Source organism: Misgurnus anguillicaudatus, chromosome 7 (assembly GCF_027580225.2).
Source record: "Misgurnus anguillicaudatus chromosome 7, ASM2758022v2, whole genome shotgun sequence".
Lineage (NCBI taxonomy): Eukaryota > Metazoa > Chordata > Actinopteri > Cypriniformes > Cobitidae > Misgurnus > Misgurnus anguillicaudatus.
Window position 1 is genome coordinate 34,141,920 of NC_073343.2, and position 12,050 is coordinate 34,153,969.

The 12,050-nt window shown below is 37.2% G+C and overlaps 1 protein-coding gene across 1 annotated transcript in view; it reads right to left on the reverse strand.

Moving 5' to 3' along the window:
- Window positions 1–1,273: 1,273 nt before the first annotated feature.
- The window catches only part of paplna (papilin a, proteoglycan-like sulfated glycoprotein), a 37,815-nt gene continuing 27,038 nt past the window's right edge, over window positions 1,274–12,050 (reverse strand). The window contains exons 21-28 of the mRNA XM_055172850.2: window positions 11,033–11,191; window positions 7,675–7,802; window positions 7,533–7,596; window positions 7,306–7,446; window positions 3,529–3,656; window positions 3,335–3,443; window positions 3,066–3,241; window positions 1,274–1,921 (exon numbers count right to left, since the gene is read on the reverse strand). Coding sequence (XP_055028825.2) covers window positions 1,746–1,921; window positions 3,066–3,241; window positions 3,335–3,443; window positions 3,529–3,656; window positions 7,306–7,446; window positions 7,533–7,596; window positions 7,675–7,802; window positions 11,033–11,191 — 1,081 coding nt within the window. The 3' untranslated portion in view covers window positions 1,274–1,745. The remainder of the gene's footprint in view (window positions 1,922–3,065; window positions 3,242–3,334; window positions 3,444–3,528; window positions 3,657–7,305; window positions 7,447–7,532; window positions 7,597–7,674; window positions 7,803–11,032; window positions 11,192–12,050) is intronic.

The following is a 12,050-nucleotide window of genomic DNA, read 5'->3' on the forward strand; positions in this document are numbered from 1 at the left end:
ACCATCAGCCATAGTTTATAAATGTTTTTGCCTTTAGAAGACCTTGTTCTTTCTCCATTTCTGTTTGCTGCTGCATCATTTGTGACCTGTGCTGGCAAATTGAGTTGGGATAAGCAAATTTTCAAAAATGTGTGATTTATATTTTAACATTCTCTATTAAAAAACTTCAAAACAATTGGAACAATTGTTGGAATCTGACAAAGCATGACAGAACTTTACCTGTTAATGCAGAGCAAAAACAATATCAATATTCATATATGTTTTTCTTTTATTGTTTAAATTTGACATTGAGACAGACCACTTCAAGACTGTAGGATAATGCAAGGGTTTAATATAAATGACACAACAGATACTTTTCCTTAACAGTTAACCAAACATTCACTTCAGATATAACAGATTATAGGTCATACCTGCGTGAATTCTTGTCAAAACAGATATTTTTAAACCTGTAATTTTGTGTTACATATCTATATATATCAGGGTCACGCACTCGCGCATTTGTGTGCATGCGCTTCAGACGTCTGCGTCAGACATCGCTTTTGAGCCTTGTCACTCTTAATAACTCTTTTAACATCAATCAGATCCCGAACTTTATCTCTCTTAATAATTATTTTAACATCAAGAAAGTCCTGCGGTCTATTTTCTATCATTTCTGAATGCTTTTTAAAACGAAACTAAAAAGTGAAAGAAGACGCATCTTTGCTTTATATGGATTTGGGACGGTACACTTCTCAGGAAACGTGCAGATAAAGAAAACTGCACGTGCAGAAAACGTGCATTTTAGATGTTTAAATACCATTTAGAGCATTGGATTCGCTAGACGAGAGCTTAATGTTTATTTTTATGAAAAGCTCCGACTCATCTAGACAGCGCCAGTCACTTGCTGCGTCTTAATTCATCCAGCTGTGGGTCAAACAGAAATTGCGTGTTGCGTTAATCGCGCGTTAATAAAATTAGTGCCGTTAAAATGAATTTGCGTTAACGCGTTATTAACGCGTTTATTTTGACAGCCCTATTTATTACATTTATTTATTACTTCCAAAATATTTTCCCACCATGAAAGTCAAAAGGTCACTTACTGCTGTGTGTTCACCATCATTCACCAAAACATCCTCTTTTGTGTTCATCAGAAAAAAGAAATTCACACAGGTCTAAAACAACACGAGGACGAGAAAATGACGACAGAACCCTCTCCTTAAAGTGAACTATCCCTTCAAGTGTGATATCTCATCATCCTCAAGTAACACATAACTACATCCACATAAAGCAGTCATTTACAGTGTTCAAAAATATTTATTCGTTAATTTATTCTACTGAGTTATTATGAATTAAGTAAATATTTAAATCAATCAATTAATCCAATGGGAACAGTTGCATATGAATCCCTTTTAATCTTTATATCTTCAAACAATCCTTCATGTTGGGGTGAAAGAGATATTTATAATGTTTTTCTAGTGTACCGCACAAATATTTTTTATTAAAAAAATAAGTATAGACCTGTTCATAAAGTTATCAATAACTGGTTTTTTAAAATATATTTACTAAAATCCACTTAATACATACTGATAAATAAACATGAATATGAAGGATCCTGAAATACTGAGTGCTCAGTCTCAGTTTGTACACAGCAGTATTTATAATAGGAGTTGCAGATCTGAGGTCAGTGTTGATGTGTTCTTTAGAAATGGGAAGATGATGTAAGATGAGTAAATGTGAGTCTGAATCAACCAATGAGAGTGCTGGATTCATTGCACATAACCTCTGATCTGATTGGTCTGTCTTTTGTCTTTGTTGTATTTGGCACAGCTGGCACAGCAGAAACTGGAGTAATACTGATTGGAGCACAGGCGGGCGTACACAATCAGCTTACAGTTTGCTAGTTCAGGCTGATCCACACAGTCTCGGGGCAACCAATCAAAATCTAGAGAAAAAGCAAGAAAATTAAAGTGTGCAAATAATCAGGCCATTTTTGGAGCAAGATTTTGTAAGCAAACAGCTTTTGAGTGCCATTCCTTTTCATAGTATTTTTTCTTGCTATGGAAGTCAATGGTGCTCCGGCTTCCTGTTTAATTACAAACATCGCTCAACATATCTTCATTTGTGTTCAGGAGAACAAAGACATTTATGCAGGTTTGAAAGTAAGGGGTGGGCACACCAAAGCTTTTACGCCGGTGGATGTTTTTAATTGTTTCCAATGGAAGCCTCGCGTTTTTCAAAAAAACTAGCAGCTAGCGTTTTTCCACGCTGAAAGCCAGCGTTGTACGATGCGCCGGTTGGTTGCTGTGATTGGACGGCCGTGTGAAAACAGACATTGACGAGCTAAGCTTTTCACCCAAGTTGAATATTTTTTAACTCCTGGTGCTCAGTGTGGAAAAACCACCAAGCGTCAGCATTCAGCGCGAAAAAAAACTGCTAGCTGCTAGCTTTTCTTGAAAAACGCAGCACTTCTATTGGAAACAATGTAAAACATACGCCGGCCGCGGGCATAAAAGCTTTGGTGTGCACGCCCCCTAAGTAATGATGACAGAATTTTTAGAATTTTTAAAGGGGACAGAGAATGAAAAACCATTTTTACCTTGTCTTTGTTGAATAATGGTAGTCTACCCGCATTCACAAACATACAAAAAGTGCTAAACATGCTAAACATCTCAGTCTCATAGAAATTCCTCTTTTAGAAATGTCAGCCAGAAAACAGCCCAATCTGAAAAACTGATGCTTATGACATCACAGGCATCTAACTGCCCCTCCACTTTAAAATAATTGGCTACATTTTTTGAGTGGCAGCAAAGTCAGCCAATCAGTAATGAGATTGCAAGTTAAGCCAGTAGGGGGAGCCAAATAGGTGCAAAACCACTTGTTTAAAATCCCCCACCCTAATAGAGCTATCTGAGAGAGGTTTTTAGGAAGCTTCTAAGGCATTACAGACCCAAACAAAAAAATGTTTGTCTACATGTCACATCACAGAACAAGGATAAATACTCTGTTCATTCATTCTATGTCACCTTTAATTAAAATTTGGGTAGGCCTGTAAGCATTTAGTCTTGCTTTCTTCTCACTTTACAAACCTTGTTGAGGTGATTTGACCATTTTTATTTCAGCCGCTGCACTGATGGAGTACGTCCCGCTGTAAGCGTTACAGGTATACTTCCCCTCATCTGATGCCTGGATGTTATTTATAATGAGTGTGCCATCTGCAGTCACATGCACGTGATGTCCATCAGGTCTCACAGGTACACCGTTCCTGTCCAGACAGAACAAACACAGCAACATCTGATGATCTGTGAAAACCTCTCACACCGACTGTAAAAACAAACTATACAAACTGAGATCTGACCTCGACCAGCCCACTCTGGCGTTTTCTCCTGACACAACACAGGACAGTTGAGCGACGCTGCCTGGAGCTACACTGACATCTGTGGGTGCTTTAGTGATCCTGAGGTCACCTATAGATGATCAGTCAAATATTACAAGCAGACTATTTACAGTATATATTGTGCACATAATCAACAAGATAGAGATTGAAAGTACCTAAGACTTTGAGCTGAATCTGACGTTCTTCACGCTTATGGGTGTCAGTGACTGTGCAGGTATAAACTCCTGAATCTTCTGATGTCACCGCGTTTATCATCAATGTGCCATCTGAGTGTTGAGAGTGTCTACAGGATGAAATATTTATAAGAGTATTACCATTTATTCCCACATGACAAATACTATACTTTAGTACTTTAGTATATCATCATAAACTGTAGTATATTATAACATATGTAGTGCGTATAGTATAATACCATATATTCTAGTACTTTATAGGCTATGTATTTAATAATTTATCCATTGACTGTGGTTTCCTCTCTTCTCCTTTCATGTAAAGCTGCTTTGAAACAATGCAATAGGTCTGTACAATATTGAAGAAATATGCGATGTGATACCTTGCTAAAAATGCACTATACAACATGCAATATGATCAGTGTTGGGTAAGTAAAAGTAATTAATTACTAGTTACTAATTACATCTTCAATCCTGGAATTAGATTACTTTAGAAATTACTCTCTCCAAAAAGTATTTAATTACTTACTAATTACTTTCTAAATCCTATTAGTACATGATACAAGAATAGGCTTGAAATAGCTCGAAAAAATAATATATAAAAGTACATCAATTATTCTGGTCCCACTTTAGGGTCCAAGTCTCTCGATCAACTAACTTTTAACTACTTTTGCCACAATATACTCCAACTACTGCTTATTAATAACAAAGAAGTTGTTAATTTTAAGTATTGGTAGAAATGGGGAGGGTTAAGGATGTAGAATAAGGTTTTGCAGAATCAGGCATTAATATGTGCTATTAAGTATTAATAAACAGCCAACATCTCATTAATATTCATGCTAGTAATCAACCAGTTTATAATAAGAATTGTAAACTAAAACCATGTTAAATCCACTATTGTATTATAGTATTTAGTTACATCAGAAGTAACTGTAATTAGATTACAAGGAAAATAAGAGTAATCCCTTACTTTACTTTTCAAGGGAAAAGTAATTAAATTACAGTAACTAATTACTTAGTAACTAGTTTCACCCAACACTGAATATGATAATGTCTTTGTTTTGTAAAATCTTACAATAAACTTGTATAACCAATGTTTCGCATTTTTTGGGAAAATAGAAAGCAAAACTTATTTTAAAACTTTGATTATACGTTATTTTTTCATTCATTTAGTTATTGCAAAACCATTGTGATATGCAAATTTTTCTGTAGGATTAACTATAGCAAATTGAAAGACTGTAGTAAATAACATAGTGTACCTTAATATTTACCATAGTAAGGTTTAAAATTACTATAGTAACTTGGAATTTCACTACAATTTACTATAGTAGATACTACATTACATATTTTTTTCATGAGTCAAATTCAATATATTATTATTATTATTAAGTTATTATTTATTCATTCTATTTAAGCTACATGCATGAGTAATTGTATTAGCATAAATGAACAGTACAAAATTTACTCCTATAACATATAAACACTCTTTAATTTTTAATCATTTTGCCATCATTGAAGGGCTGCACCAACGATTTTTTTTTATAATCGATTAATTGGGCGATTAACTTTCAGATTAATTGACTAATCGGATAAAAACATAAATATTACTAAGATTTTTCACTTATTATTGTCAGGACTCTGCCATAAAAGTCTTGTTTTATATTTATGTTTTATCATGATGGCAGGGTTCTGACAGTCTCTTGTTTTATGTGGAGGCTCATGGCCTTGTATATTGGGTCATGTGCCTCTGGTGTCTCGTTCCCAGTCCCCACCCCCTTGTTCTCCTTGTTAATTATTCATTATTAGTTATCCCGCTCACCTGTGTTGCCCTCGTTTAGTTCCCCTATTTAGGCTCTGTTTACACGTACATGGCCATTTTTAAAAACTGAGAGATTTACCTTCGTTTGTGCCCCTCGTTTACACGCAAACGGAGAACTCGCCTCTGAAACCGATTGTTTCTAAAAACTCCAGCCAGAGTGGAGATCTTGAAAATCTTCGGTTGCACGGTTGCATGTAAAGTGAGGCAAACGGATGTTTAAGCAGGCAACATCACAGAGTATGCGCCAGAGCTCGCACCTACGTCAAAGGTGCGACCCATGTTTACATGTGACTGCTACTCTGAACGCTTCCAAGATCACATTTATGTTCGTGCAAACTCGTTTCGTGTGTTTGTATTTGCAAATACAGCCGCTCCATTATGTCGAGGAGCAGAGACGAGTGCTCGGAGGTCAGCAATTTTACGCGTGTTTGACTTCATGTGGCGCTGCAAGAACCGACAGACGGATGATGTCAAAGTACAGCGAGAGCGATTCGAAATTAGACCTCTACGTGTGATTCCTCAACTCGCTCTCGCGGTACGTTGACATCATCAATCACCTACTGCAACAACTCCTCCCTCCAACATGAAGAACCAGTTCACGTCACCACCAGCGCTGCCGGTGATTGGCTTACATGGGCTTGAGTGTCTCTTGACGGCAAATATGCACGGGTACGTGTAAATAAACACTTTTCTGAAAACTGACATGTGTGCACGATATTATTTTTTGAAACCGGAGAGGTTGAAATGTCCGTTTATGAAAATAGCCGTCCACGTGTAAACATAGCCTTAATCTCCTCTTGTCTCTTGTCTTGTGCTGGTTCATTGTGTTCATTCGTGTCATGCTGTCTTCATTGTTTATTCAGTTTAGTTTTTCATCTTAGTCTTGTTAATCATGTTGTGTCAGTGTATTTGTATAAATCCATGTTTTATGTAGTTTTGCCCCCTCGTGGGTTTTTGTTTTCATGTTTTGTGTAATAAATGTTTTATGTTCACTCCCCGATATCGTCTGCACTTGGGTTCTCTTGTCTCCTGTCTCAAACCCTGACAATTATAGCTAAATAAGGCACCAAATTAAAGTATTCACGTGTAGAAGTGTACTTTTAAAAGTGCAAACACTACAGAGATTTTCTAATATAATCGTTTTTATTTTGATATTTTAAATAAAAACAGTTTGTGCAGCTTTTAAATAATAAAACATCTTTAAATGTCAAAAAATAAACAAACAAAACAAATTGAGTCTTCAGGGATGTGCTGGTCTAACCACAGATTAATAAACTCATTTTAATCTTTAACTTTAGACCTTGATAAGAATTAACAAAATAAAGAAGCCATTATTAAATTAAAGTGATATACATGTGTTGTTATTACAATAATAAAACCTGAATTTCCCCATTACTTTACTAAAGATGCTTAGTTTGTGCTTTATTACTATATTTATGAAAACCCTACAACAATTAAACAAATACAAACTCACTTACATTAAGGGATGAAATTAAACCTTTATTAACCAGCGTTTGTTTGCATTTTTGCTTCTGTCATACCAGTAACAAAACCAGCCTAATGGCCATTTTAAACTAGTCCAAAAGTCCCAATATTTCGAGCCCAAATACCAAAAACTAATTAACCAAATCCTTTAATCTCTAAGCCACAAAAAAACATCAACCTGCAGAAACAGTTTATAAGTAGCCCAATTCACTATTGGGACTGGTTTACTTCCCAAACTATCACATTTCTGTAACACTGTGTCCACACCACTAGGTGTCAGCAAAATATCAACATTTCTTTCACATTGTATTTTTTCCCATTAATTTTATCTGAATACTTTTATAAAATCATGTTTCATTAAGACTAGAAGATAACATTCTTTAAGCAAAACATTTTCCTTTATATATAACTTAAATACAGTCTGTTTTGTAAGTGAGTAAACAATATCTGATCAGTACCTGATTGAGTTAAGTGGTTGTCCAGCTCTGCTCCAGTGAATGGTAACTGTATGTATGGCTAAAGATGGCAGCACTGTACACTGAAGTTTAGCAGCCTGACCAGCACGAGCTTCGACCAATGGTGAATAATCTATGGTAAACCTGAACCAATCAGAAGACACATCAGGTCAGGTATGCACAGGGGAAGACATCTGCTGTATATCCGACATAAGCGCACATGCTCATACCTGGAAGATGAATGTGACGTGTCTGACTGTGATGAATCAGCCTCTGTTTCTGACGTTCCTGTATCTGAGAGTGAAACAAAACATTGAATATATGTATAAATGACTTTTGATCAGGTGAATAAGCGCAGTGGAGTGTTATTACCTGAGACGGACAGGTAGATATAGCGATGATCTCTCTCACGGTCTCTCGTGGCCACACACAGATGCCATCCGGAGTCTTGTAATGTGATGGGACCCACTAACACAGAGCCGTCGGACTGCTGCTGATGCCTGATGTGTACAACACTCATCAAACTATCTGACTAACAGAACACTTCTTATACAAAACAAATCAAAATCTCTCTTCATTTACTCACCCTTATGTCGTCCCAAACCTGTTTGTCTATCTTCCGTGGAATACAAAAGAAGAAATTCTGAAGAATGTTCATTCTGCCTTTTCTATATAATTCAAGTTATTAGGAACTGGGATTGTCAACTTCCATAAGGACACAAGGATCGGGCTGAAATTCTGCAAATTGTGTTTTATCAGTTGTCACAGTGGTTAGGATACAGGGTTCTGAACAATTTCACTTTTCTCAAAACTAAGGTGGGTAAGGAGCAAGTACAATTTTGGGGGGGGCTTGGGGGGCATTGCCCCACAGATTTTTCCTCTTCCCCCCAAAAATGTCCAGCCAACCATAAAAATTGATACAATACACAAATAGCGTTTCTTGTTGGCAAATGCTATTTATATAAGCTGTTGACATTAAAAACGTTTTATAATTCGGTCAGGGGCAGCTGGTACTATGCAAATAATCTTCAGAAAAAGTCTCCTATAGCCTTTTATTCCCTTTTATTGCCGACATTGATAAGACACAGAATATGAATGTCTTCAAGAATCAGGGTAAGGAGCAAGGCTGGGTATACGGGGGGCTAGGAGGGGCATTGCCCCCCCAGATTTTTCCTCTGCCCCCAAAAATGTCCAGCCAACCATAAAAAATGGATTGTCTCTTTACACAAATAGCGTCTCTTGTTGGCAAATGCTATTTATATAAGCTGTTGACATTAAAAACGTTTTATAATTCGTTCAGGGGCAGCTGGTACTATGCAAATAATCTTCAGAAAAAGTCTCCTATAGCCTTTTATTCCCTTTTATTGCCGACATTGATAAGACACAGAATATGAATGTCTTCAAGAATCAGGGTAAGGAGCAAGGCTGGGTATACGGGGGGCTAGGAGGGGCATTGCCCCCCAGATTTTTCCTCTACCCCCCAAAAATGTCCAGTCAACCATAAAAAATGGATACAATACACAAATAGCATTTCTTGTTGGCAAATGGTATTTATATAAGCTGTTGACATTAAAAACGTTTTATAATTTGGTCGGGGGCAGCTGGTACTATGCAAAATATCTTCAGAAAAAATCTCCTATAGCCTTTTATTGCCGACATTGATAAGACATAGAATACGAATGTCTTCAAGAAACAGGGTAAGGGGCAAGGCTGGGAAAACGGGGGCCTAGGAGGGGCATTGCCCCCCAGATTTTTCCTCTACCCCCCAAAAATGTCCAGTCAACCATAAAAAATGGATACAATACACAAATAGCATTTCTTGTTGGCAAATGGTATTTATATAAGCTGTTGACATTAAAAACGTTTTATAATTTGGTCGGGGGCAGCTGGTACTATGCAAATAATCTTCAGAAAAAGTCTCCTATAGCCTTTTATTGCCGACATTGATAAGACACAGAATATGAATGTCTTCAAGAATCAGGGTAAGGAGCAAGGCTGGGTATACGGGGGGCTAGGAGGGGCATTGCCCCCCCAGATTTTTCCTCTGCCCCCCAAAAATGTCCAGCCAACCATAAAAAAAGAATTGTCTCTTTACACAAATAGCGTCTCTTGTTGGCAAATGCTATTTCTATAAGCTGTTGACATTAAAAACGTTTTATAATTTGGTCGGGGGCAGCTGGTACTATGCAAAATATCTTCAGAAAAAATCTCCTATAGCCTTTTATTGCCGACATTGATAAGACATAGAATACGAATATCTTCATGAAACAGGGTAAGGAGCAAGGCTGGGTATACGAGGGGCTAGGAGGGGCATTGCCCCCCCAGATTTTTCCTCTGCCTCCCAAAAATGTACAGCCAACCTTAAAAAATGAATGGTCTCTTTACACAAATAGCGTCACTTTTTGGCAAATGCTATTTATATAAGCTGTTGAAATTAAAAACTTTTATAATTTGGTAAGGGCAACAGGTACTATGCAAAATATCTTTAAAAAAATCTCCTATAGCCTTTTATTCCCTGTCTGTTTGCTGACATTGATAAGACATTATGTTGCCGACATTATGTATTTTCTGTTTGAGGAAGACAAATTAAGTAAAACCTTCAGATCTGTTTTATATATTTTTACATTAGCCTCTTTCGCACAGTAATTCTGGTAAATTACCATGAATTTACCAGAATGAATTTACCAGTAAATACAAAAATGTGCTGTTCACACACGCAGTGGCGTTCCGTTATTTTACCAGTAAGACATCATTCACACATCAGTATCAAAATACCGGTAAATTCGTTGAGAAAGCGGAAGTACCTGTAGCACGCGGCGAGCTCAGTGTTGTATTTGTAAACAATCCACTTAGTTCATAACCACGTTCCGTATTTTGTTGTTTTCACGTCTGTGGTAAACAGTCGCGAAGTTGCTCATGACCAAACAACATTGAATGAGACGATGTCAAACCGAAAATGCGTTTTTAACAGTACTGTTTGCACTTTAGGCTTCACAGAGGGCGTGCTAAGGACGTCGGCAATTCGGCGGTAAGCTGTTTTAAACAACTTTGGTGAAGAAATGTGGACGTAAACTTCAGGTGTGCTCAACTTTCAAGCAGCATGTGTGTGGAAACGTCATTAAACACTGCGGGGGTAAACGCGTCATCTGTATTAAAACGCTATGATTGGCCCGAAGCTGTCAGCACGGTCTGACGTCGTCCGTCCTAAATGCCGGTAATCCTATAATTTTCGTTCACACACAGCGCTTACCGGTAAATTACTGGTAATCTTACAACCTGTCTTACTGGTAAATTGGGAGCACTGATTTACCGGAAAGGTTCTGTCCACACATGACATGTTAACGGCAATTTACCAGTAAATTACCAGTAAAGACTGTATGTGTGAAAGGGACTATTGAGTGTTATGGCTGCCCACCCATAATTCCTGCCTCCCCAGTCCAGCAAGCCTAGTACCGGGCCTGAAAACATTTTAAACAGATTTTTTTTATACATTTATTTTTACTTGAATAAAGTTACTGATTGCAGCTGTAAGTGATTGTGAAGAGACGCTAGGACATTTTAGGACATTTTGGTACAACATAGTGGTGAGTAGATAAACAGACAGTTTCATTTTCATGATGAAAAATGAGACAATTAACAGACAGTATTTTCATTTTTAAAAAATGAAAACTTTTACAGGAAAAATTGCATAAATGATAACATGACATATAGAATAAAAGCAGGCACCTACCTGATGGGGTCAACAGGAACACCATCTCGTCTCCACTCCACAACTACAGTGGAGGAGGGCGGTGGGGTCACCCTGCAGGGCAACATCACCCGCTGACCAACCAAACCCTCCACCGTAGAGGGGTCTGACTTGTCTATACTCACACCTGCAGCGGTCCAGCTGGAGCAGTGGAGGATGAATAGCGAATGCAAAGAAAGAAATGGAGAGAGAGAGAGAAAGACAGATGTGCATAAGCAAAAGAAAGAAGAAATGATGGAGAGAAAAATAATAGTGATCACTTTATGCTGTACTATTGGGAACAGTTACCACAGCAGCATAAAGATGAGCCTTAAAGGAACAGTTCACCCAAATATTTAATCTATCTGTGATGAACGGTTCCTTTAGTCTGGCCACAGATGAAATACAAGAACCCAAAAGAACCACACCGACCCAAAATGCTCAATTCAATATAAAAGACAAAACAAAAGTAGTAATTCCACATAATTTTGGGAAAACCAAAACTATGAAAAGTACAAACATGATGAAGAGTCAACACATTACTGTCTGCTTATGGCTCAAGCTCAATGACCTAACCAGAGACGATAAGCGTATGATACGTTAATAGATTTTATTTTTAGTCTTGTTGAAAATCACAGCAAATTTAATCAACAAAAGGGCAGCAGCGCATAACTGCTCTGAATCTCATCTCGGTTAACCTAACCCAGCACAATAAGCAGGATATTATATGCAAAATGATGATTTAAGTTTGTAAAAAGTATTGAAATATGTTTAAAAACTGACAATCATATTCATTCTTTTCTTCCACCCTCATTCTTTAGCTAAAAATTGGACTATTCATAATAACCTTTACATTAGAAGTATTGAAATTATGTAGTTATTGTAAATTATTGCAACATGCATACCGTCATCTGCAATATTTCAATATATTGTGCAGCCCCACCTATTTCATTATTCACATTGCGTACTATTAGTTGTGTATCAAGAATATTTTCTGCTAATAATCACCCCTAAGGATTTC